The sequence below is a fragment of the Mastomys coucha genome, unplaced genomic scaffold (genome assembly GCF_008632895.1).
Source record: "Mastomys coucha isolate ucsf_1 unplaced genomic scaffold, UCSF_Mcou_1 pScaffold4, whole genome shotgun sequence".
In the NCBI taxonomy this organism is placed as follows: domain Eukaryota; kingdom Metazoa; phylum Chordata; class Mammalia; order Rodentia; family Muridae; genus Mastomys; species Mastomys coucha.
The window spans coordinates 35,787,013-35,814,475 of NW_022196910.1; the positions used below are offsets into that span (position 1 = coordinate 35,787,013).

At 37.5% G+C, this 27,463-nt stretch overlaps 1 protein-coding gene across 4 annotated transcripts in view; it reads right to left on the reverse strand.

Annotated features, from left to right (window-relative positions):
* The window catches only part of Syt1 (synaptotagmin 1), a 525,848-nt gene that overhangs the window by 139,490 nt on the left and 358,895 nt on the right, over positions 1-27,463 (reverse strand). For all 4 annotated transcript variants that reach the window (XM_031349253.1, XM_031349256.1, XM_031349255.1 and 1 more), the window contains 4 exons: positions 16,156-16,340; positions 10,441-10,563; positions 5,690-5,857; positions 2,438-2,605 (listed from right to left, as the gene is read on the reverse strand). In XM_031349253.1, the coding sequence (XP_031205113.1) occupies positions 2,438-2,605; positions 5,690-5,857; positions 10,441-10,563; positions 16,156-16,340 (644 nt within the window). The remainder of the gene's footprint in view (positions 1-2,437; positions 2,606-5,689; positions 5,858-10,440; positions 10,564-16,155; positions 16,341-27,463) is intronic.

Below are 27,463 nucleotides of genomic sequence, written 5' to 3' on the forward strand. Positions count from 1 at the left end.
GTTTCTTTCAGTCTTTTTGACATTAAAATATTTAACATTGACATGAAATGAAGACTGAGGATGGGAAGACAGCTCTTTGAAGTCATTAGAAGTACTGTCTGTGCAAGACATCAGTTTATTTGCACAACTATTATTTTGTGCAGTTAATAAACAGTAGCAGAAAACAGCACAGAACATAACACAGAGAACAAGGAAGGACTGACTAGGAAATGTAATTGGGTCTTATTTCCTCTACTAGGAGAAAGTGGTCTTGCTGCCTCTAGTCATCATGCTGAGCTGAGACACATGAAGTGACATGCTTTAGGAAGATTTTTTTACTTCACAATAGAGGACATGACCTCTCCACTGGACCACAGTTACTCATCCAGAGTGAAGATCAAAGAGCAATGTGCTCCAATAAATCTATTGTTTTTTGTTTAGCATTAAACATGTCTAGTGGGCTGCAGGCAGCGCAATGTTGTGAGAAGATAGAGTTGAGTTGGTGTCGATGGAGGAAAAGAAGAGAAGAGGGAAATGAAGACTGGCCATGAGAAGAAAAGGGGCAACCAGTCACTCTTCTACTGAAGAGTCACTGCTGATGCTGTATGAGGAGTTCTACATTCTATTGTATTTATTGTGTTAGGCTACTCTTTAGAATAAAACAATGAATTTGAAAGGGCATAAGTGGCCAGGGATAATAAATTGAATAGCTAGAACGGAAATGAGGAAGGACTGTGATTTTAAGGTGAGTCCTCAGAATTCAGTGTCACTGGTGGTATCAGGGACAGGTTGGAGGTAGCAGTAGAAGCAACTGGAAACTGTTACCTACACCTGTTATTTTTCACTTAGAAGCACAGCAGCGTATTTCCAGGAATCTGGTCATTCCTATGTTCAGAATGAGCTGTTTCCCATGATTTGGGTGACAGGTGTATTACAGAAGTTATGGGATCAGAAATCAGTAGGAGGAAGACAGGAGCATCAAAAGAGAGGGAAAGCCATCGTCTACTTAGAGCCAATTTACTAGTCCACTGGTAAGTCTCAAAGCTCTTTGTTAACTCAAGGGATTTTTGTAAGAATACAGAGAAGCTTTCCTAAACCCAGGCAAAAACACCTCTCAGAGAGCCGCTGGGGGTGACTGTGGAATCCTACAAATGAACCCTGTCAGCAGGGAAAGCCAGGAGCCCAGCAGATATAGCCTTGCTTTGTCAGATAGAAGTGGGTCATAGCCAACTGAAAGCGAGTGAATTAATGACTACCAGTAGTTAATAATATGTGTTACATTCAAATAACAAACAAAAACTGATGGAACATCTCGCTAGTTTGATGCATAAAAATAGTATTACCAAGTAATTGGCTTTCTCATCATATGTGTATTGAATTGACATCAATATTAGCTCACTCATAAGAGTTATATATAAAATCATAAAAGTTAAAAATTTGGTATTTTTCAGGATTCTTCTATTGATGCCTTTTTACAGTAGGGCAAACTCTGATCTCAGTATTAAAGAATGTGATGTTTGATAGATATAATTTCCACAAAGCAGAGATTAACAAATCATTTTGCTTCCTTTTATAGAACAAAGTAATTTTAAAGCACAAATTTCAATGTATTGTGGTGAAGGTTTTTATATTCTCTTTTAGGGGTCTGAAGCTTGTAGGTGTAGGTGGCTGACATGATTCTCATGGTAATGAATGAGGCTGAGATCTACATGGTCCCAGACAGACTATACATAGAGATCCTTGAAAATTATTGCCAGGGGCTGTGAATAGAGTTTGTTTAGAACTTAGAGACACTAAGGGCTGTTTGTTTTTCTAATATTAGCCTGCTGAGACACTCACACAGATAAACGCCCATGCCAGGCAGGCAGAGCACAATGCAACAGAATTGGTTACTATGGAGTGTAAATGCACTATGGATATTGAACTCTTTTTAAATGACAGAAAAATACTGGGCTATTAAAAACAGGAGAAAAACAATGTGCACGGTACTACGAAGATGTGACTCACTTAAAAAATGGACTTAATATCAGCTTTTGTGTGTAATAGTTTCTTTTTTTTTTTTTTTCTTTTTTTACCCATTATGCTTTGATGTCTGCATGAGAAACAATGAACCTCAATATGCAGACATAATCAAGGGAAGAGTGCCTGTTTACTTCACTGTGATAGTTCTAAAACCCACACAGACAATACAAGATGATTGCTCACTGTCTTTTAAAGGAAGGGATTGTTTATATTCCCAGTGCATGTTATCTCTCTATTTTGTTTTAAATTTCACCCACAAGTCCTGAATATATTTTAGCAAGGTCATACAATACCTCTGACTCTGTTTTGGCAGCTGTCAGTTTTTAAAGGTCCATGTACCCCTTCAGGAAGATTATCTCTCTATGCCTTAGTGTTTGAACAGCAACAGGTGAATGAACACAGCTTGTCCTGTTAGAAATGCCAATGAGTTTCCTACCTCTTCCTTCTCAGCACTCTGGAGATCACGCCACTCCTCGGTTACATGGCCAAAATCCACGGTGTTCATAGGAACTTTGAACTCTCCAATGATGTCGTGCTTGGAGAAGCGATCAAAATCATACACAGCCATCACCAGTGTTTTGCCACCTAATTCCGAGTATGGCACCTGCATGGGAGGAGATGAGGGGAAGACATCTGGTCACAGGATGCTTCGGATCTGCTACTTGTAGACAGCTTTTGATATGTGTATTGGAGAAACAGAAAAGGATCCTTTCCTTTACATTGAGTCTTTTAGCCAATTTCTTGAACTTGAACTACTTGGGAGAAAAACCATGAAACTGCTGTAGTGATTTATCAGTTTATTACAGTGTTTTAGAAGCAGCTGGTATTATCTTCCTATTAGTTATGATATAAATACTTTATAATCAGTGAAAGAATAAGAAAGTCAATTGCATTGGACTATATAACTATCTCTTACAAAATAATATTGTTATTAGTTATATCCTTGGGGTATAGCTGGTTTTGAAAGTGTCAAGTCATTTGGACACTACAGTTTAATGGATACCACTTTTCCAAACCATCTAGACCTGTTGGTTGCAATCTCTTGCAGGAAGGTGTTAAATGATCCTTTTATAGGCATTTTCTATAACCATCAGAAAACACAGATATTTACATTATTATTCATAATAGCAGAAAATTACAGTTATGAAGTATTAACAAAAATAATTTTATGGTTGGGGGTCACCACAACATGAGGAACTGTATTAAAGGGTGGCAGTGGTAGGAGGGTTGAGAACTAATGGTCTAGCCCATAGTTAAATGAAGGGGTGATTTGTTCAAAAGCTATGCTAGAAGTCTAAAAGAATCTAAATGAAATTCACAAGGTGCCTCTCATATTTTCTAAATTAATTCAGTGATTGACATGAACTGACTGGAAAATTGATGTTTTGAATATCACAGATATATTATCATATGGATCTTGAAGTTCATTTGTAAGTGTGATACTTGTTAGCATGAGCAAAAGGCCAAGAAGAAGTGAATTCTCCAGCTGTTCAAATCCACTTGGGACAGATGTTATGGTTTAGAAAGTTTATTAGTGACATTTTTTAAAATTCAGGGAGAGCTGTGCATACCAAATAAGCAACACTTTTGTAAGTGGGTAGAAATGTCTCATCCGGGGATTGTTTAGATTTGCACTAGATATTTGATCAATTTTTACACGTGTAATACTTTGTCAGTGTATATGCTGTACATCCCAACAAAACTTCTCCATGAAGTTTTATTATGAAGGAAAAGGATGAAAGCCTATTGACCATTTATGTACCAGCAATGTGAGCTTTCTAAAGAGTGCTTTGTCACTTATGAATTATGACAAGAACCAGGTGATTTTTCTAAAATCCTGTGAATAAAAGCTAAGTATAGCATTTTTCTATTTTTGGAAGAATTTAAAAAAAGCTTGAAAGATCTGAATTTCAGTAAAATCCACAAATTTTAGAGTGCTAATATGGAATCCCTTAAAATTTTAAATTGTATTTCTTGGATATTTGATCATGCTGAACAGCGCATAATTTGGGCCAGGCAGACCTGGACCTGGGGCACATGCACAAACCCAACTTCTCCACCCAACGAAGTGCAGCAAAGGAATCTGCAGCATTCTGTGGAGCCATTCTGAGAATGAGCGAGTGTATTTTAAACATCCTGTCCATGGTAGGCACTTAAACCCATTTATTATTAACATACCCTCCAAATGGAAGTTTATTTTAGCAGAAAGAAGATGAGTTTATTTTGGGGCATGCTGAGCATTTTAAATACATTTAACTCAACTTGAAAGCCAGTTTACAAGCTTCCACTCCTATACTGCAGGTCTGTCTGCATCTCAAGATACAGTTTATAACGTCTACTGTGGAAATCAACATTTTTCTTAAATGGCTCAAAATAATTATATCTTGAATATATTTACAGCATGATCTACTTTCCTAAAATATAATAATGTGGAAATTATAAAAATTTATAGACAAGTAAACATTTTAAAATGGTTCTTGTAGTCACAGACATTTCTAAGTAAAATATTACCACCAATATGCTTCAAAAGAAATGATACACAAATAATAGGAGAAGGCACTATAAAATTGTTTCAAAATTCCTTAAAATAACATAAGAATCTATTAAACTCCATTTGGAAATAAATATAGTCAAATAAAATGCTATTGATTACTACCTATATGATTTTAAGTAATTGATATTTAACATTTTTGATATGGTGCCTATAATGACTTGTTTTTAAGACAGGGATTTTCAGACTCTAATTATTGCTATTTTTATGGTCCAGGCAAAGAAAAACTGATGGATTATGTCTTTAAAACTTAAAACCTTTAAAGAATAGAAAAAAGCTGCTGCTCTTTCACTAAGCTGCAAACAAGATTTGAAGAGGTGACTCATGCCCCCGTTTCATTTCCCACTGGAATGTTTGCCAACAAGAGGCTCATGTTATTGCTAAAGCCTGGCTGGTGGACGGGGTAATTTTGAATCAGCCTGCTGGCATATTCACAGAAACTTCATTTTCCAGAAATGTATTGTTCTACGGAAAACATTTTAAAACAATTCCACATCTCCACCAGAAGCACCGCTTTTATGAAAGCCTCCACATGAAGAGTTACAAGGTGCCTTGCGGCTCTCAGGGCATGTCACTTTGATGAGTAGTTCTATGGTCAGAATGTCACTTGGTTATTGTTTGCCAACTGATGTGTCTCAACATGATGAAGAGCATCTGAGAAGAGCCTAGAGAAAAGGATGATGCTAGAGAATCCCATAACCATTTTATTGCTAGGAGGAAGGGCTTTAGCATGCTCAAATCTCCCCGCAGTACTAAGGTAAGCATTGGAGAACAGCTTCCTCCATTCTGAAGGTTGGCCTAGCTTTCAGACTTTGAAATTCTGGAAAGTAAAAACTTGGGCCTTATTTGGGGAGGCAATGGGGTGTAGTGTCTGAGTCCATAGGCATACATGGAGTAGATGCTGGGCTTTTAAGGGATGGTGTTGATACTGGAAGGTCTACATTCTACTCTGAAATGACACAGCCAAAACCTGCAACACAGAATCTTTGCTGGACTGAGAGTTAAAGTGTAAAATATTCTGAATATAACTGTGAGAGGTCCTATAGTAACTTGACGCATATGCTTTTATGCATGTCTGGCTGCAACTCGTATTTAATCTGAAACCATAGGGGAAAAGTTATGATTCCAAAATTCTACCTTGAAGGTAAATTGTTCATTGAAGACAGGATTGAGGGTTTTCCGGTGGACTTTTGTCTCAAACTTCTTCTTTTTGTCAGGCAGCAGGAAGACTTTGACGTATGGATCAGATGTCCCCCCCATGTCCAGGGCAGGCAGTTCAGCAGCCTGGATGATCCCGACCAACAACTGAAAGGAACAAAAGCAAACAAGCAACACAAAGGGTGAGCACCTGGAGAGGGACTGATTGGGGCACTGTGATGTCCCTCCCCGTTCCCTCTGCTTTTAGGAAACTTTTATTCTCATGCATCTGAATAGAGAGGGCACACGCAGTGAGCTCTTTTAACATTAGAAACCAAGTTATGACAGATGTGGGGCTCTAGGCAGCCTCGTTTTGCGGACAAGAGACGTTTTTTAAAAGGTTGCTGATTACAGTTAAGTATGGAATTCATATTTGCAGAAGGTTTGCAATCAAATCACTTCCCAGTTGCTAAAAGCTCTTGTGCATTGTTTTTCCTTCTAGTTCATGCTTTATAAGTGGAAGTAAATCGTTAAACAACCACTGGCCTGTAACTGCAAAGCAGGGATTTCTTTTTTTATTCTTTTCCGAAGTCGCAGAGCAGCTAAATGGAATTTTCTTAGTCACTGACTAGTATTTTGAAATAAGAATTGAGAGCTTCACATTTCTATCCCACTTGACCTATCCTTGGGTGATAATCTACTTTTTTTAAACTTTAGCTTATGATTGAATAATTACCTAAGAAAGTTTGCATTTAAATGTAGGATGTGGAATAAAATATATAATTCAAGTTTTCTCAAAAGGAGAGTTACAAATTTGAATATTCATGTTAAATAACAGTTTTTGAGTTTTCCTAATATAACAATTTTACCTGCAATGAATTTTTTCACAAGTAAAATTCTCATTTTCACTGAGAATATTAAAATAATGTGGCATTTTTTAAAGATAAAAATCTTACTCTGTAGTGCAGGCTGGCCATAAAGTTGTGGCAAACCACTTGCCTCAGTCTCCCTAGTATTCAGATTCTAAGCATGAGTCCCACCAGACAAATATATTTTCTAATATATTTGCAAAAGAAAAAAATGAAATCCTATTATTGCAGGTTCTGGACCCACCAACTTGTCTAGATACTGACGTAAACACTATTCAGTAAATCCAGACACAGTAAATCCACAGGTTTACACTCTACAAGTCCCAAACATGTAGGTCTGACTTTATAGAAAAAGGGAGTAGATGAGTAATTCTTCCTTACAAAAAATTATACCCAGCACATTTTGGCTGGCTGGCTCAATCAGTTTCTAACTTGGATCCTACCCCAAAGGAATATGCTGTTTCCACTTTAAAGCTGCCTTATCCAGTCTGTGGCATTGTCTTTCAGGAGTAGCAGTGAATGTTGGGAAGTAGGTCCACGAACAGAAACACATGGTCCTGGAGGCCAATGGAGGCACTAGATTATAAGCACACAATTATAAAGCTCACCGTCTCTTGGTTTGTTATACTTCCATTTGGCATTTACCTTTGTGTGGCAATTTACTATTCTGTTTCCTCATTCTCACTGAGATAATTGTATTTAGAGACTTAGATATCTTGTCATTAGAGAATGGAATGATTTCTTCCAATGTCCTTTTAACTTCTGTCTAAGAAAGACATGTTCCATTTTCCCACCCCAAAAGCTTCTTAATTCAAGCATTTTAAAGACCACCTTTCGGACTTGGTAGACAAATACTCTTATTTGGCTACTGCTTTGTCTACAAGATTCCTCAGATGTAACCTTCCCTGACTCATAGGAACCATGTGATGACTAAAACTTGCTAAGAACGGTTGGAATTAAAAATCAATGCGTGATATTTATAAACTTTATCAATATAATCTTCTAGACCATCATAAAAAAACTTATATTTTGGATTTAATGTTTGCTGAAAACAGAGTAATAAATACACACATTATTTTTGAGTAAAACAGAATCAATTCTATTCTTAAAAATACTATTAGGCTGAAGAGATGGTACTCGGTGCATCTCCAGAGGACTGAGTTTTGATTCCTAGCACCCACATGGCAGCTTACAGCCATGTCTAACTCCAGTTTCAGGGATCCAACAGTTTCTGACCTCCATGGCCACACACCAGTGAACATACATACAAAATACTTAGAAGTTTCAAAATAACATATAAGTTGTGTGAGATGCTATTAGATTTCTACTGGGCAAAATGAATGGAGAAAAATATTAGATGGATATATATAAAGGCAGGTTCGAAACCTGGAAACCTCCATGGGAATGTAATATAAGGTAATCTTTGCCTTTCTTGGAATATATCAATAATAGATAATTCTGTTTCCAACTAAATCCTAATGCTCACATTTTGACAGAAGTAGTAGAAATGGCCTGAAATATATTTAAGCAATTATAAGATATAAATGGTTTACCTATGACCCTATATAAATTCATACTTATCTACTATATTTAAAAATAATACATAGGTAGCTAGAATATACCATGAAATAACTAGTCAGGACTATATGAAGATCAATTAAACTATTTTTAAGTCTGAGACATCCTTCAAGGCTGGACTCTAAGGCTTCCAAGACTTGAACTATTAGTTCCCAAACAAAATTCAGAATGCCTGCAACTGCTTCCAATTCTGACTTTGGACATTAGCCATCAAAGCTAAGTGCTAATGTTTGATTTTCTTATTGCCCATCAAACAGGGTATTACTAGCATATGTGGGATTCCAGTCATTGTACTGAGCTACCAACCTTCCTCACCAAGATGGCTATTCTTGGTCTTCAATTTGATCACATCTGGAATGAGCTACAACCCAGCAGACCCAGTGGTACTTGAGTACTGGATAGAGATGCTGTTTGGAGCTGTTGGCAGGCCCCTATAGATGAATCTCACAGGGCACTTTGAACTTTTAACATTGTTGAGATTGCTATAGACTATGGGGGACTTTGGAAGTTGGACTAAATGTAGTTTTTATTATTCTGTGGCAAGGTATGGCCCCTATGTGTTCAAGCCTATGGGGGCCAAGGAATAGTATGTGGTGGTTTGAATTTGCTTGGCTCAGGGAGTGGCACTATTAGGAGGTGTGGCCTTGTTGGAGTAAGTGTGTCACTGTGGGAATGGGCTTTAAGACTCTCATCCAAGTTGTCTGGAAGCCAGTCTTCTCCTGTTTGCCTTTGGAACAAAATGTTGAGGTTTCAGCTCCTCTTGAGCCATGACTGCCTGGATACTGCCATGCTCCCACCTCAATGATAATGGCCTGAATCTGTAAGCCAGTACCAATTAAATGTTGTCCTTATAAAAGTTGTCTTCGTTGTGTTTACAGCAGTAAACCCCTAAGACACCCAGCAAAGGAGGAGGGGTACAAAATGAGTGGGAGAGATCTGGACTCCCTGGTAGAGCAAAGCTGCATACATCCTGAATTTACATGTCCTATGTAAGCTTCTTGCAATTCAGAAAGTAGAGCAGTCATCATTAATATTGTGGATCTTACCTAGAAAGGTTTTCAAAGGCATTTTCTACACCTTGAGCTACCCAGGTAATAGGTACTCAGTGAAAGCGGCTGCTGTCACTGATCTTCCAGCACTTCAGTCCTTTTTGAGAAACAGGAGCAGGGATGGCTGTTTTGCAGTCTTTAGTCTTGTCACTTCTGGGCAGCCTACTTGGGCCCTGAGAATGCAACTGCTCATCTCTCTACTTTAAAAACTTGCTATCTCATCACTGTGGGAGTCTCACCTAGACTCAAAGGTATTTCTGCCTTTAGCCAGTGGAAAGAGATGTAGACTCACACCCAAACAGTATACGGAGCTCAGAGAGTCTTACAGAAGAGTTGGGAAAAAAGATTGAGGGACAGGCTCACCACAGGAAGACCAAAAGAGTCAACTAACCTAGACTCTTGGGGGCTGGCAGAGATTGAATCTCCACAGAGCAAGCATGGGCTGGGCTTAAGCCCCCTGCACATATGTACCAGATGAACAGGTTAGTCTTCATAAGGGGCTCCCAAATAACTAAAACAGGGGCTATCCTACCTGCCTGCTTGTGGATCCTGCATCTCTAAATGGACAGCTTTGTTTGGCCTTAACAGGAGAGGAAGTGTCTAGTCCTGAAGCAACTTGATGTGCGGAATGGGAGGGTTAGGGGAAGTGGGGTGTTGGATGTAGGGGTGAGATGGGGTGTTTGTGGGGGGGTTGACACCCAGAGGGGAGCATCTCTTTCTAGGGGGAATAGGGGGACAACTTGTGTAAGGGAGAGCTAAGAAGAGAGGAAGTGCTGATATATCGGGTTGTAAAGTGAATAATAAAGAAAAAGCCATAGAGCATTGGCCAGTTTTTAATTCTTTCATAGCTTTTCAAAAACTTCTTTTTCTAAATGTAGGCTTAAGTGGCAGCTGGTGTGGTTTGGAGTCTAAATCTATACAGTTCGAGGAAGGTTGTTTCTATTCACACTGCGGGACCTATAGTTGACTGGACTGGCTGGGAGCTCTAAGCAAGAACTGATGGCTCAGAGTTAATTTGTATTCTGCCTGCCTCCTGTCAGTGCCACGGTAGATGTAATCGGCTGAATACTGTGAATTCTAATTACCAGAAGTTAAATTAGCAGCTAGGGGACTGCCTGTACTTAGAAATGATTTCATCAATAGCTTTGATAATTGCATTTTCCGCTCACAGCAAATGTTTTAAGGAGTATCTTGCTTCCATTCCTACTTGGTAATGTCAGAAAATGTAATGGAATTAGACACATTCCCCTCAGACCTGGTTGTTCTGGAAGTCATAGTCCAGTGAATATTGGAGCTTTCCCAGTTTCTCCTCTTCCTTGGGCTCTTCCTTTTCTTCTCCATCAGTCAGTCCGGTTTCAGCATCATCATCCTTAAGGGCCTATGAGGAGGAAAAAGAAATCCCAACCAATTTTCACTAAAGTCCAAATGAAACTAGCCATATAGTTAGACCCAAGCTGGTCGGAGCAAGCACTAAGATGCTGGATGTCTATTTGCCTGACACATTCTCATTGGCTGCTAAGCACATGTTTTTTAATTTCACTTGTGCATGAACCTCCCCGCCCCCAAGTCAGCAAGCAACATGGAAGCAATGGAAGAAGCCCCCTTAACAGTAGAGCAAGCAAAAATATGAAATTGTTGCAAGGAAAATGTCAATTTGGAATTATCTTGTCTTGGATTACATTGCCTCTTTTTTTTATCCCTAGTGTGATGAACATGCTTGTATCCAGGCTGGGTTTCCCATTCTCGTAGCTGCAGCGGTGCTCAGCATCATGTAAAACATCATTGGTGCATGCAGTGGAGAGAGTCACATGGAATGCATGGCCTTCTGCTGCCTCATTGCTTCTGTCAAAGATGGCTGAGTGACCCTCGAAAAATGTAAATTCCTTGTGTTTTCACATCTATGATTGTAACATTTAAGGAAAAAGGAGAAACCACGCCAGCAGCAAATGCTGTGTGGAGAGAAGTTCAGTCCATTTCCAGCTGAACTTCACCACTTCATTTTCATGACCGCTCCTCAGAAAGCAAGGCTGAATTAAACTGATTTGAGATTATTTAATATCAAAGACAAAAGAGTCATGTTTGTCATTTTGGAAACCCTCATATGGGTGTAAAATTCATTTTGCATTGAAGAACAAGGGCCCTGGTGCTAGACTTACAAAACCTAGTCTAAACAATTAAATATTTTTCAATCTAAAAAATAGAATAGAAAATAAACCAGGTAAAAGGTCATTATGTCATAAAATACATACAATTTCTGTATTTCAAAAACCAAAACTATATAACATTTTCCTAACATGTAAAAATTGTGTTGGATATTTCTACTACAAAGGTTTATGCTATTGGAAGATTTCTTCATGGGGATGTACAGATAAACTTATACTGTATGCATGGTCATTCTTTACAATTGAAAATTACAAAAAGTTCCATTTCCTTGTTTCCTAGTATGTTTGAATAATTTAAAGGTATCTATACTAGCACTCACGTTGTTCTGGTTGCTGCCTGTATATTCTGCTTGCTCATTTTTTTTTTTGACATTGCTTGTTTTTTTAATGGAGCAAATGTTATCTATTTCCATCTAGCCATCACGTATTTGTTTTGTGTATGCTGCTGCAGAATCACACAGAATTCGAAATAAAGCAGACAAGCAGTGGACTGCACTTTATTTTTGACAATGTTAAAGAGTCTCTATTATTGTCTAACTATTGTCAGCTCTTGAGGTAATCTTCAAGAATTCTTACAGAACTCAAATATGAGAGGTTTAGCCAGGCTGTAATGGCCCAGGGCCACCAGACCCTGGTTTGCCATCTTGCTGTTCCTATCTGTCTACATGGATGGTTCCTTTGCTGTCATTATTCTCAGTGGAGCCTCCTTCACTCCCTCATCACTTGCACAGTGTGTGCTTGTGGTGCTGGAAATGGCAACCTCTGTCTTCCAGTCTGGCTCCTCGCAGCTAACCCCACAACGATCCGCCAAATCCACTTGCAGCAAGACTGACAGAGCTCAGTAGTTCTGCCCTCTGCTTAGAAGAACATCTGAACAGAGTTGAGCTGTCATCACGAGTGCGTCATCCTTTGTGTCTTTTGACATATCTCAGGAGTCTACAACAAATCTGAAAAATTATAAATTTCCATTGTCAAATGTGGCTAGCCCTATACTATTTAATTTGGAAAGATTAATTTATACTTGGGCACTTCCTTGAATATTAAAGTAATTTTGTTAAGGGCCAAAGCATGAAGCGGCAGTTATTGATAAACTGCCTTAAGATGACTGAGTCTGCCTAGAACACTTTAGGTAGTGGCCTCTATTTGTCCCCGAGAACCCTAGCTCTATGTATAGTCTTTAGCACTGCCCTAGAGGGTGTATACAAAGAAATTATTTATGGTTTAGGTATTTTACCTCCTTTATTAGTTTAATTAAAAAAATAGAAAATTCCTAAATGTACCCACTGTCTGAAAATACCTACAGATGACCCAATTGTCTCAAAAAAAAATCATGAATTTAAATACTTTTTCAAAAGTCTCTTCTCAGAACTGACAATTTATATATCATGTTTCAGCCAAATGCAATGTGAAATAGGTTAGATATTAAATCTCCTTTTCTCTAAGTGGCTTTTGCCAGAATAGAAAGTGCAGGACCATCTCTGCAACTACTTTTCATTAAGTGGGGCTGAATTTTTGATAATTTTTTGGTGTTCCTGTTCATCACCCAATGTAATATCTATTCCTGTCTCGGGGGCTGAGCGCCATCAAGATGTACACTGTACTTTACATTACATTCGGACCTACTAAATCTGTCGTATTATAATATCTTGACAGCAATAATTTTCCCTCCATAGGGAAAAACAAACAAACAAAAGCCATCTGAGTTGATAAAGCTTGTGAGTCTAGTAGCTCTGAAGTCATGCAGATTGGAACAGGAAAGCTTTGTTGAGAACCTCAGGGCTTTTATAAAGTTCCCATGCTTGAGGTACATGCCTGTGGCTTGCTTTGCATTCAATATTTACCTAGTCCACAGTCATCAGTAGAAGTATTTGCTCGTTCTACGTTACACTGTTCAGATAGGATTTGTTAAGGCATATTAAAAGGTGGCATAAGGGACTGTATTTTCTTTCCTATCTATCAATGTAAAATGTTTGAATCCTGTTCTATCTAGCCCGTGTTAGCCATGTTTAAAATGAAACATCATCATTGAAGATCAGTTGAGTTCAGCCTTTGGATGTCAGAATGGTAAGCCACCAGCTGTGGAGCCCAGCCACCAGCACTGATTGGGGAATATCTAGTAGCAGAAGAAACCTACCGCAAGGGACAATCCAGAACAGTCATGAGACAAACACAGATAAGGAGGACATAGAAGGAAGAAATAAAAATTAAAATATCCACGCACATCAGTGAAAACCATGGAGAAATGACCTGGCTAAGCTGCTTATTCTACAAGTTGCTATCATCTCCCCTTCATGGCTAGTCATTTCAAGCTTCAAGATATTAAAAAAAAAAAATCCCAATACATGAATCCTTTGGAACACAAATTACTAACTAGAGTTTACTTTTGAAATCATTGATGAATTTTAAAAAATCATTTCTTGGTTATGAAATCTTAATATAGATACATAGCCATGAGTATTGAAATTTGAATTTTTGGGAGTCTGGAATATATTGAAGTAATAAAAAGTTATTGATTGCCCTCAAGCCTATATAGCTTCAGGAGTCATATCTAAAAATTGTTTCTCTCTGTCCTTTCTTTAAATGAGAGAACCATTTAAACACTGTCCTTATTTCCCTCCCCATATTCACTGAGATATGCTACTTAAAATGTTTCAAAAGCACAGTGTTTAAAAATGAATTTAATCTGTATAATTTGGAGGATTATGGGGCACAATGTGACAGATCATTCTTCTAAAATCTCAATTTCATCTTTAGCCTCCATATTCATAAGCTATTAGCTATTTTGGTAAGGATTGGTAGGAACATCTACTATTGTTACACAATTATCATGAAACATGATAATTTCACTTATTCCAATTATATTTTATTCTATACATTTAAGATTAAGAAAATTATACCTCGCTAAAGCCCTGCATACATAACATTGTTGATAAAGTAATTAAAACCAAAAGCAGTTGAAATTCTTGATACTTAGCTATATCAAGTAAGTTATAAACTATCATTGGCTTTTTCTACTAATTCATGACTTGATTTATATTCCTTCGCCCCAACTCATCCCAACGAATGGGATAGATGGAAGATCACCATCAAGTCTGTCTGTGAGGTTCTGGTCATTTATCCATGGTATACTGGGGATAATAGCACTATGCCATCAATTGTAGTATTAGAGCATACAGAACAAATCCACAAATAAAAATAGAACATTCTTATCCTAGAGAGAAATGCCACAGTTACCATTTAAAAAATAATCAATGCTTTTAAGTGTTTGTCCTAGGACACAAGAAGACCACAATTGAATTTTATAATAATTATGAAAATAACAACACTATCTAGTCAAAATTTTCTTTTCAAACATATTGCTAAAATAACATCCTTTTTCTAGCTCATATTCACCAAGGTAAATTACTTCTATATTTAATAATACAATGTTTAAAAATAATTATGACCCTGTCTTTAAAAAAACTAAACAAAAAAGGAAGAAATGTCAGTATTAAATCCTACTTGCTATAATCCAAAATTTGAGTATCTACTTAACAAATTAAATGAAGAAGAAAATACTTCTTAGTTATCTGTAGTTGTACATGAGCCTCTGTGAGTGATGAGAAACTGCTGGAGAAATTGAATCCTTGTTACCCTGAGCTAAGGCCAAAGTCCTCGGAGCAGGAGAACAGACTTTGAATCCATTGTACAGCTCTGAAACCAAGCTGGACTGCAGGGATGGGGTGTGGGCCCCTTAGAAATTTCTTTCCGTAGACACTGCAGGGTCTTTGAGAAGGAGTTGAATGCTCACACTGGGAAGGAGGGTTAGAATAGAGAGTCCATGTGTGGAAACCCAGGACACGCTACATGTGTGCTATGAGGCTCATGTTAAGCCCCACTCAAATTGTTCTTAGATTCACGTGTTAATGATTCAGCTAATAGTAATCAGAAAAACAGCCTGTACAAGTTCCTATTTGGGCATTAATAGAACTTTTAAATTATCTGGTGGAAAACAGTATTTCCAAATGAAAAATATTTATACTTTCATTTCATATGAATTAAATTTATTTAGAAACATTTAATCTAAGTATTATTCTAAAAATGAAGAAGCACTTAATTTTTAATTTATTACCTTAACTAGGTTGTCTAGTTAACTTAATTAAAAATATGTAGCAATGCCAGGGAAACCAAACATCTTTATGCATGGGAAGACAGCTTGGGCAACATAGTTTATCAACAACGTTAGGGTTCTCATTACAATCACTAAATGAGGAAATATAATTTTGTCTTTCAACTCGTTCTTGTTCTTTAGGACTGGATCCTATCTCTCCTTGCCATATATAACTTATTATTTCTGGCATCTGATGGCTGAGCTGGTGGGATGAGTGGCAGAGTTGGAATTTACCAAGTAGGATGAAGAGCTTTAGCAGAAACTAAGAGCAGTGGATGAGGCAGAAAGAGCCCCTTTCCAAGACAGAAAGCACTCAGATAGATACCTTAAATTACCTTTAAAAAAAAAAACCCTAAACAATTAGGATTGGCTAACTTGATGGAATGAAAATGTCCAGGGATTATTTTTTTATGCCAGGCCCATGAAGCCACACCACATGGCGTTGAAGCCTCTCCTGGTGTATTGTGTCACCCCCATACCTGTCTGCACTACACTTTGGGAGACCGGGTCATACCTGAAAGTACTGCCAAGCATCTCTACAAAAACAACAGTAGCCCCAAGGTGTCCATGTCTATAAGCATTTGCAGATAAGAGCCCAGCCCCATTGGTGAACTCTCGGGGACATTTGTGAATAGGTACAAGGAAGCGGGTGCATTACCTGATCCTTCATGGTCTTCCCTAAGTCCTTCACGTCTTTCATGTTAATGGCATTCTTTCCTCCCTTTTCCTTTCCCTTCTTCTTATTTTTCTTTTTGAACAAACATTTCTTACAGACACAGAAGCAGCAGGTCACGACTAGAAGGACCGCAACTATGGCTATGGCAATTAAGGCCCACGGTGGCACTAGAAGAGAGGGGGGAGTGAGAAAAGGAACATCAACAGTGGAACCAGTTAACCAAACGCAGCGAAGACAATCACGCCTGCGGCTGGGTTTCCCCAGCACTTGTTTTGCTCCAGTGGTACTGTTCTGTACGGTCTTAACCGCGCGGTGGCATGGCCTGGCCTGGCCTCTTCTACCTCTCTATATATTGCATGCCACCTTTCCCATAGGCTCCAAGCTAATTTCCCATTAACTCTTCCTTTACGCAAAGCACAACTTTCCAGGCAGTTTTTTGAGTTTGAACACCGGTTTCATTGTATCCCAGCTCTGCCATCTTGTACAAATCCCCTCTCTGCTTCAGCCTCCTCATCTATTCAGCTGAGGTAAAACTGGCAAGTAGCTGAGTGAGCTTTACAAGAATTAAGCATTACGATGCAGTGGCTATCATGAAAGCTTAACTAACATTAATTGGAATTATTCCTTATTAGTAACATTATAGTTTTTAATATGTTCTGGCATGGTAGAATATGCAGATATTAATCACATAAATAGAAAACCAAATGTAAAAATTATAATGTTGAAGGCAAGGAATAAGTCCTTGGTGCCTTGAGAATAGATCACGGAGAAATGTATAGGGCTTGGCCTGTCAGAGGCTGTGTGCCTACTTCCTAATTGCTTAATGGTTATTTCCATTTTCTTCTCTATAAGTGAAAAATATAGTGGCTGATTAAAATTAATAGACTGAAAAAAATAAAATCCTTAGAATGGCATCCAGAACATAGCAGGGACTCAAGTACTGGTTGGTAGCTATCTATCATTTCCTTTTATATTGAAGGCATAGGATTCAGTGACATCATGAATCTTTAAGGAGACTCAAGACTTATGAAGAGAGATATCAAAAGAAAGATGGACACCCTGAAGCAGAGCTCAGTGAGAACGCACAGGGGATAGAGAGGAGGAAGTGATGAATTTAGGCTAACAGAGGAGGTAGATTTATGGGCTCTGTTTAACATAACAAAGTAGATGCCACACACACACAAATACATATATACACACACACACACACACACAGAGTTTTCTATTATACTTGTCCAACTGCTATGAGTTAAAATGTTTCATAATTTAGTATCTATGTATAACATACTTATAAAAAAGCTAAGTTCCATGGGTGCGTTTGAGATTTAACTTGGACTGGAATGGAATTATTCGTGATTCAAATCACAGCTCTTCAGATTCATCAGAAGTAATTAGATTTGTCTGTTGTAATAAGAAAAAGACATTGGGCACTGAAATAGTAAGAAAAAGCGTAATTTTCTTTGAGCCGCATAAACATCATTAGTGCCAATGATGGTTGAACACAAGTCAGGAGTACTCTGATAAAGTAAAAACACTTAAAATTAACCTCTCTTCAAAACAGAAAATCCACTCTTGTGTGCTCTCTCTGCGTTCAGCTTTGTGGTGAAGAACATCCACTCTGCATATTATTGAATATTAGATAAGAACCTAAGGACAGATAAAATTACCACTTTTGATACCATGTTTATAGTCAGAGAAATACTCGTGGGAATGGTAGAGTTAAATACACACCCTAAGACATGTTTTCCTAATGTTCTTTAATCTATTTGAACAATCCATGCCTTTTTTAAAGAAAGTGGAAATCAATGCAAGCTCACATGAGCAATGACATTATTCCCAAGCCTTCACTTAGCTGATTGTACCTCTGATGACTGAGTTAAAATCCTGCCATGCGTGAACAGGGGTGGGGGCGGGAAGGTGGGGGGAGGTGCTGTGTGCTCAACCCAGGCAAGACAATGTTAATAATGGCCCTTCATTCTAAATCTCATAAATTATTCTGCCGGTCAGATTTTTGTGTTAGTCTCTCAGAGAGCTACATAAAGGCCTCTTAAACTACAAAAGGCAAGACTGAGATGATTTGACAAGTTCACACAAAGAAAATAGGCGGCAAGAGCAGAGGAACATTATTTAATCAAAAAAGGTTAAAGAGAGGGAAGATGGGGTTGCAGGAAGAAATCTGAAAGAGCGCAAGTGGAAGGTGATTTCAAACCACGGAGAATGTTTCATTTTGTGACCTTCGTATCTTAAGGCATTTTTAATGGCTATGTTTGCTTCTCAGTTGATCTGGAGTGCAGGTTAGTTTTAATCTTAAATATAGCTATTACATTTTTTTCTCAAATTTACTAATACCTTTAGATAAAATTAGAAAAAACCCTTACTCTAGTTATTTTGCACATCTATGAAAAAGTCAATAATAATGTAAAAGAAATAATAATGTAAAGCCTTTTTAATAGATAAGACTATTTGAATATAGTGTTTACATTAGAATTTTCCTTTACTAACCAGTGCCATGGAATGTTTTAGATTTAGTAAGTTTACCAAGAAGACATGAGCAGAAGTGTTCACTCAGTTCAGTTTTAGCACAGTGAGCTAATCTCACAGAATCCATTTTGGATTATTGAAAAGCTGCTTCCCGTGGTCTAACCACTGTGAGATGCGTTTAGCCACAGCATTTCTTTTAATGTTCACAGCAATTTTGTTCATTATCACTTCGGTTTTACAAAGCAAAACTTAGCAGATTGAGCATCCTAAGGAATTTCAGTGTCTTTAGGTTGCTTAGATAAAAAATGTGTAACTTACAAAAGCAGACAAAAGAAAAAGACATGTCTGGTTCTGAGGCTTTTTTTTTTTTTTTTTTTTAAATAGGGCATTTTAAATGAAAGAAAAAAAATCCAATAAAGCAAACAAACAACCCTCTGAAATGTGGCCAGGAGCAACGTCCTTGGTAAGAATACACGTCCATCAAAACGCTGCTTACTGTCACAGCATTCAGCTGTCGCTTACCACTACCAACTACCGACAAAATGAAATTTCAAATCAGAGTTTTAACATTTTACTTAAAGGCTCCCAGCAGAAAATAATATACAAGGGTGAAAACTCTGAAAATATTATTCTTAATTTTCTGGTTATTTTTTCCTGTATTTCTTTTTTTTTTTTTTGTTTTTTTGTTTTTGTTTTTGTTTTGAGACAGGGTTTCTCTGTATAGCCCTGGCTGTCCTAGAACTCACTCTGTAGACCAGGCTGGCCTCGAACTCAGAAATCTGCATGCCTCTGCCTCCCAAGTGCTAGGATTAAAGGTATGCGTCACCACCCCCCAGCTTTTCTGTATTTTTTGAACCAATGGTAAATAGATACATGAGAATTAAGCCAAAGGAAACATTTCTTTTGTTTTTTGTTTTGTTTTGTTTTTCATATGATAGTTTAAGTTAGACTGGTGGTAGGCAGAGAAAAAGTCCTTCGTGATTTGCACATCCTACTTCTTAGAAGCTGTGGGCGAGCAAGTTAGAGACATGGGCATCTCTCTGCCTGTTCCTATCACTATGTTCTTCTCATGTGTGCTATGTTTTTGGAGTGCTCTTCTTTCTTCTTTTTAGTCAATTAATATTTACTCTTTAGAGTTACTACAAGTAATAGCATGGACAGATATTTAAGTAAAATCACTAGATACATTTGTTAAATCCCAGTGGGATTATTGACTATGTGATATAGTACATTGGGTGGTTTATAGTAAACTGGTATAAAATTATTCATTGTTATTTAAAATAGTAATTATTATTTTAAATCTGCATATACTTAGAAAACATTTGAATACATCCTTTTTCTATGAATGAAATATACTTCCTACTGATTGAAAACTTAGGTTTCTTTATAGAGTATTTGTGAGCTGAACATTAACATTGACATATATACAATGAAAAGATTAGTTACCATTTTAAAGCCAAATTGCATTAATAGGTCTTTTATTGGAAAAGAAGGTAGAATTGTTCCCCTCACTAGGAGAGGTGACGCTTCTATGGAGTAGACATACAGTAAATAGGGAAATATATAATTATTTAATAAAACATAGTACTGAGACTGACTAGTGCAGTGTCTTCCTCAAGACTGGGATATAAATTAAGCAGGGGCTGTCTCATGATGCACATTAATTTTTTAATTTTCTAGTGCTATAAGGTAGATGCCATTTACTTTATTAAAGGAAGCCAATTTCTTTTAATAGCTTTAAAAGCCATGTTATGGCTCAAGGAACATAACGTGGTGCATTTTAAGGTAGAATCTAGGTGGCACCATTATATATTGTGTATATTATTATACACAAGTAGGTACTTATGGATACATTTAGGCTGCATGGGGCATTATCTATTGAAACCAACTGGTAACTGTTCTTTCCAGAATACAAAGCCAAACAAAACAGAATGGTATTGAGAAACATCCTTTGTTTCCTCCAAGAGCATTTTGGCACAAACTAGATTTTAAGGAAAGTTATTTACATAAGGGACTCTGAAGAATTTCTTTTATTTTCAGCATGGGTACTTCAATTTTCCTTTTCTTCAATATAGGATTGGGAATTATGAGCTAAAAGCTCCACAATTACAAAGCTGTTGCACAGTGTACAATTTTCAAAGGAAAATCTTCAGCGTTCCCTGGTAACTCTTTTGGGCATTTGGGCTCCAAATCCGAAGTCTGCCCATCAGAATACATTCGAGTCAGGTTCATAGAACCAGTAGCTCATTCAGAGTACCCTGTGGCCCGGGGATGCTTCCGTAGGTAGCTCTGTACCTCTGCAACTACAAAGAAATGATTTCTAGTGACTCAGAGGTCAGTGCCTGGTTTGTGGAAACCCACAGAGCCACACTCTGTTCTAGCAGGAGTGAGAACATTCTGTGATGTTCTCTATCCCTGGCTTCTCCTGTGGCTCCCAATCCTAGCTCCTCAGCCCTAACTCCACAGTTCCTCTTCCCTCCTTCCTCAGTTCCCGTTTCCTGCCCATTGTTTTGTGGTTTTCCTCTTCAGGATCTTGATTTCGGTCAGGGCCATTGCTCACTGTTTCCCGTGTCCCGGGCTTGATTTTGCACGCACAAGCACCTCTGCACTTTGTGCCGGCTGCATCACTCATCATCTTAAAAGATCACCTTAGATTCAGGTCCTTTTCTACCCTAAGGTGGGCTGCTGTTATTTCCTTCTTGGGAAATAAAAATTTGTATGTTTGTGCAAGTCTTAGACCAGCCAGGAACCTCAATACAACACGGGGAATTCTGTTGCTATGGACACTGTAAAAACTTAGCGGTGACTTCAGGTATTTTCTGTATTTGATATATCTGTATTTGTCTAATGAAAGCCTCACTCCTTCACTTACATCTCTGGAATGAATTTTGTGAATAAATCCTAGACTCTGCATTCATATAGCACTGAAGGTTTTTGTCAATGTCTAGTTACCTCAAATTATCCATCATCTTTATATATCATTGTGATTCCCCCAGATGAAGAATACAATATGAAAATGGTTATTTTGCTATTAACTAGTAGGAAAAAGGATCTATTTCAAAGCTTTGCTTTTTGAAAATGTTTATGAATATTTTTAAAATACTACCAGGATAATCATCTTATAAAGACTGACACACATACACATACACACACACACAAAATATCAAAGCAAGCTTTGTATTTTAAAGCTTTTCATAAATTGCAGAATGCAAGTGGGAAAAAGGAACACTAGATATATGTAGATTGAGATATCATTAGTCACCTCTGGAGGCAGAATATTAAATGCAAATTTGAAAAACTATATCCAGCATATAAATGTAACCAGATAAAAACCAGATTAAAAGTCCAGAATGAACAATTTCTCATAATATGCTAAGTAGATACAAAGAGAATTTTGGCACTTATGTATTTGATAGATTTTCTTTTCCTACAGTTTAGAACAAGGGTTCTGGATCAGAGTATATTAAAAATGTTAAGTCTTTATGAGAAAAGCATAGCTTGTGTACGCATGCATCTGTATGAGTGCAGAAGCTTAAACATGGTGGGTAATGTTTAGTATCCTGGTCAAGACCTTAATTCCTGAGTCTAGGAGAGTATTTGGTTACCCAGTGCTTCAGGGCAAATTTCATCAAGACTGAATGACTCACCAAGCCCATGGTCATTTAACTTTTTGTTTATTCAATTGGCCATTAGCCATATCCAATTGGTCATTTACCCTTTCATTTCTTTTTCCTCAATAATTTGCTGTGTGGTCAAGTTGTGGAAGGATGTGGGTGCCAAGGACAGAGGACAGAGAGAAGCATGGTCCTTGCCTCTGGGAGCATAGAAATAGTCACTTCCAATACAAACGTTAGAAGGAGAGAGGAAGTGATACAAAAATGTAGTGGAGCTAATGGGCTGTACCTGTAACAGCTGGGGAGGAACAGGATAAATAGGCCTGAAATTCAAGAAGAGCTGCTTGGAGAAGGTGAGTTTTGAAGTGTGTTCCAAAGCCTTGCTTGCTTCTATGAAAAGACTACTTTTAGGACTTCATGTTCTTCTCCCTGCCTCTTTTCCCCCTACTTATTTCCTTTGGTTTACTCTAATTGATTACCCAGTGGTGCCTCTGCTAAACGAAACACTCAGCAGAATAAAGGCATCAGCGACTACATTATATATATATATATATATATATGTATATATATATATATATATATATTTAACCCTAGTAACTGAGACCACTTTCCATGTAGTATATTCCCAAACCCTTCACCAAATGGTACTCACAGTAATTGTCTTAGGGATCTATTGTGTATACTTTTCCACACAGCTGTTTACCTTTTCTGTTTCTGTCCCCAACAACAAGCAAACTGGGAAGATCTGCTCATTCAAGTTATTTAAGGCATTGATGTCAACCATCCCTATGTCCTTTCAGGGTAAACTCACTTTGGTTACTGTGTAGGAGAGATGGATAAGCTCATCCATTACAGTGGCAGCTTAGCACATCAATACTTAACATGATGGCAGAATGCTAGCCAACTCTGAAGTAATTCACAGAGTTTCTTTCTATTTGGGTAGCTCTAACACATACACGAACAAGACAGAACTTGGAAATGGCAGTGACATTTCTTCCTACATTCTGATGGTATGTACTCATGGCAACCTGATTCTACGTATAGAATGAGCACCCATTTAAAAGAAAACGTTAATCAAATGGGGCCTCTGCCTCTGCACACCAATTCTCAAGAACTGTTAATACACAGAACTTCAGTAAACATATATATAGCTTTGATATGCACAAAGCTGCTAGCTGTTCTTTAGTGAAAAATTATCAGAGACTCTACTCCTTAATCTGATTTTATATTTACTGTGCTGTTGATCAAATTCATATACATAGTGGAATAACTTCAGGCACTGATGTTTCTCGCTGAATGCTATGATTAGCCTTGATAATAAGTTATTTGACTGATGGCCATTTTATCTGCACATGGATTAATCAAATAATTCTATACAGTATCTATAATAATAGTAGTCTGCTTCGAATGATAAGGCCATATCTTCACAGTACTGGAAGGTTTGAATTTGATGTGGAAAATGATGTTTGGTTTTTGGGCAGATAGAAACTTGCAGAGGATTTAGATAAGTGCTTGGTCTGCCCACTAGCTTGCTAGCAGCAGGCTTCTAGGAGGAGAGTCCCAGTAAACAGGAAGGATTCGAGGAGAGCTGGCAGAAGTGAAGGCCATTCATTCCACAGCTGATCAGTCCCGAAGCCGATGGAGGTTCGGAGCAGCTTTCAATCATTCTGCAGATAACACAATTTTGTAGCTAAAGGGAAATCCATTTATCTCTGGTATCTTTAGCAGGTCTCTCTCAAGTTCTGATTTCAAAGTTCAGACTTAAAAACCAAGTTATTATCTAGTTTTTCCCCCCTTATGGAAGCTAATGTCTTCTCAATTTCTATATAAGAAAAAAAAGTTGCACTTAGTAGCTTCTTGATTTTGACCTGTCTCATGTTGGTTCTATTTCGATGCTGTGAACTGGTTAGAAATTTCTTTAATCTGTTTTTTTGCCTTGGCAAAGATGGCCAAGAAAATAATCTAATCAAAATTGGAACATGGCTCCTGTTGGTAATTTGTGGGTAATTCAATATTTTATTATCAATACTTGTTTCTTTTCTCAGCAGTTTAATGTTATTAAAATTCAATTGAGTTTTGACAAGAGCACATCCTATAAAAGGGGGGATATGTTCCCTGTCCTTTTACAGTTCAAGGCCATGGCTATATATAACAAACAAAATTCTCCTTAGTTGTATCCTATGTTTTTAGGAAGAATGTCACCCCCCAGTACATTGTGCTTATTTGAGAAACAAGAGATTGTGTTTTTAGAAATCCCTGCAGGTTGGAGAGTTGATTGGGCTGACAGGAGGCTTGTGTGGCCGCTGTGCTTGAGTGGAGACTGGGATGTCTGGGCCTTTCCAGTCGTGAAAAGGAAGCATCGGGCTCATTAATTTCATTATTACACAATGTGACAGGTAGATAACATGGAGAACAAAGCTCTGGATTTGTGTAGCTAGACACAGGATGTTTCACGTTGATTATTCAGTGGATCCCCATCGCTCTAGACCAAACATTAATTTTCTTCTCAAACTGTTGTTTTCTGTTTCTCTCAATATGTTTCTCTCCGTGGCAATTCCACATGTCCATTTCCCTAGCTGAAGTGCCATTCCATCCTTTTGTCTTATGGGCTCTTGGATATAAACTTTCATCTTTATTTTGTACAATTCCCATGATTCTTGATTTGTTTCCTAGTCTTGTTTTTAAGAGAGCTTTCCTATCTAGTCAGTCTTGTGCATGGTAGCTATTCCCTTAGGGTTTATTCTCTTCTGTTTAAAAATTTATTCTTTTGTGTGGAGTTTGTCCATCTAAGCCTTGTGACTGTCAGCATGTGACCTCAAGGCCTTGTATGAATCAAGTTTATTCTTCATGGTTCTCACAGATCTCTGCTATGAATATAGATTCTTCTTTGCTCTGTTATCTACACCAACACTAGATCGAAACTTTAAAATGTATGTCTGGTTAATAACATTTATAAACCTTTTCCTTTGTTTGTCATCCATATTTATTCTTGCTTTTTGACTTTCAGAAATGAGATCATTTATTAATATAAGCATCCTTGTGCTCGTGGTCTTCAGCATGGGAGAAGCTAGCTGGAGTGATAGGTCTCTCCCTTTCTTTTGCTTCTATGAAGGCTTCAGCAAATGCTTACTGAATTACAAAAGAATTAGAGGGCAGAGAAAGCCCTTCGTAAGTGTTGTGAAAACCTTTATAAAAGCAAATGGCATCCTACTTCCTGTTAGCTTTTCAGTCAAAGCTTGATTAAACCTCAAAACTCCCAGACATCTCAGAAAAATCTGCACGCTTAGTTTTTATACTCTGTGGAGGTCATTGAATGACTCAGCGCTCATTGTACTCTGTCAATAATTTTTCCTAAATGATTTACCTACTGGACCATGGACAATTGAATGTGTATTTGTGATTAATAATAGGAGTTCTTAATGAAAAACCTATAATGTTAGTATAGTAGTTTTTATTTTTGAAATTTTCCCTCCTTGGAGGCCCTTTTATATCACCTCAACTGGTTTGACCTTATATATTAAACTGAAGAATGACTAAGAGAGATAGAATTATCTCAGACTTTCAGATCAGAGCCCGGAGGATATGAATGTGGCTTCCATAATATGACTCTTTTTAAGCCTGAGGTCACGTGGATTTTGTGATCCAGCTTTGATTGTCTCACCATATAGTCCAGAATTTTGTGAGCAGGAAGAAAACTAACTAAGTAATTTTATTATTTTAAAGAACAGTTTAGTTTTGTAAAACATATTAGAGAATATTCCTATCAGGTTTCTTTGAGTTAATCCCACAAATCAATGGAATAAAAAATTGTTAATGATTATAATAATAGGACCTTAGTAAATATAATATAGATCACAGATATATTCTAAGCTCTGCCTATTTTAGTTGCCAAATGTGGTGATCCTATTTTGTCAACTCTGGGAACCTCAGTATGATTGGCACTATGGGATGTGAAAGGAAGGTTTAATCATCTGTGTGATGTGTGGCATGTGAGTGTGTAATATAATTTAGAATAGTAGACAGCATAGAGGGATGTGTTAAAAATTTGGTTATCATTTCCAATAAGTGCTATTAAAATTTCATAGCTTGAAAATCCTAAAAACATTGCCTTTTTCCTTCTGCCAAGTTACATGGATGAAATACAGATGATCTTATATGTGTGACATAACTCACAATGTTTCCAACACATTCTGACTTAGGGATAGATGAGAATGTCAGGCAACATTCTAAAACAAAGACTGCTGATAAAAAACTAGAAGTCAAGACATTTTGATAGTTATCAAGCAAGCCATGGAGACAGAATGAAAAAAAAACCTCAAACTTTGAGGAGAATAAAACAGTCATTTGAAGCCACAAATAATGCAAGCCTCATTAAAATATTAAGCTTGTGGTACTGGAAGGGAAGATTTTGCATCTCTCTGTAATCTCAGTAATTGGACCACCCAGGCAATACCATCAGAGCTAATGTTTTAATACAGTAGTCAAGATCTTAGTGGCAAGACTTCACCCGTTCAGTTGGCAATGATGGGCCCGCTCAAACATGTGCTCATGGTGTTCTGCGTGGGCACTGGTAACAGATGTCCTTCAGTGCGGCTTTACTTTGCCTTCAGAATTGGCTCAGAATTTAGAGATGGAGAAGCCTACCTCTGTGCCATGCTTACTACCTCATAAATATCCTCTGGCACTTAATTAGTGATCATTTTTATTAAGAATCAGCTTCATATTTCATGCTTCCATGGAATGATTTATGAAATACTTGTGCTTATTACTTTAATTAGTCAATATCACCTTCATTTATGATGGTAAATTTAAGCTAGAGAAAGTAATGTGAATCTTAAAAGATTCTTGGAAAAAAAAAGCCATGGCCCAATCTTACACTTAATTCTTTGAACCATCCAACTCTTTTAATTAATCCAATTTTTGGTAATTCCTGTTTCAAATCAATGATTTCAAATTACCTAAGACACTACATTTGCTCTCTTACTATTCTATAGTTCTAATGGAGATGCCTGCTTTTCGTTTTTTTTGTAGAAAACCTTTATTTTCTACTATCTCTTTGCATAATTTTCCTGAAGTCCATAATATTCTTCTGTTGGTTTTGACTAGAGTTAAAACATTAACTCAAGTCGGGCAGTGGTGGCGCACGCCTTTAATCTCAGCACTTGGGAGGCAGAGGCAGGCAGATTTCTGAGTTT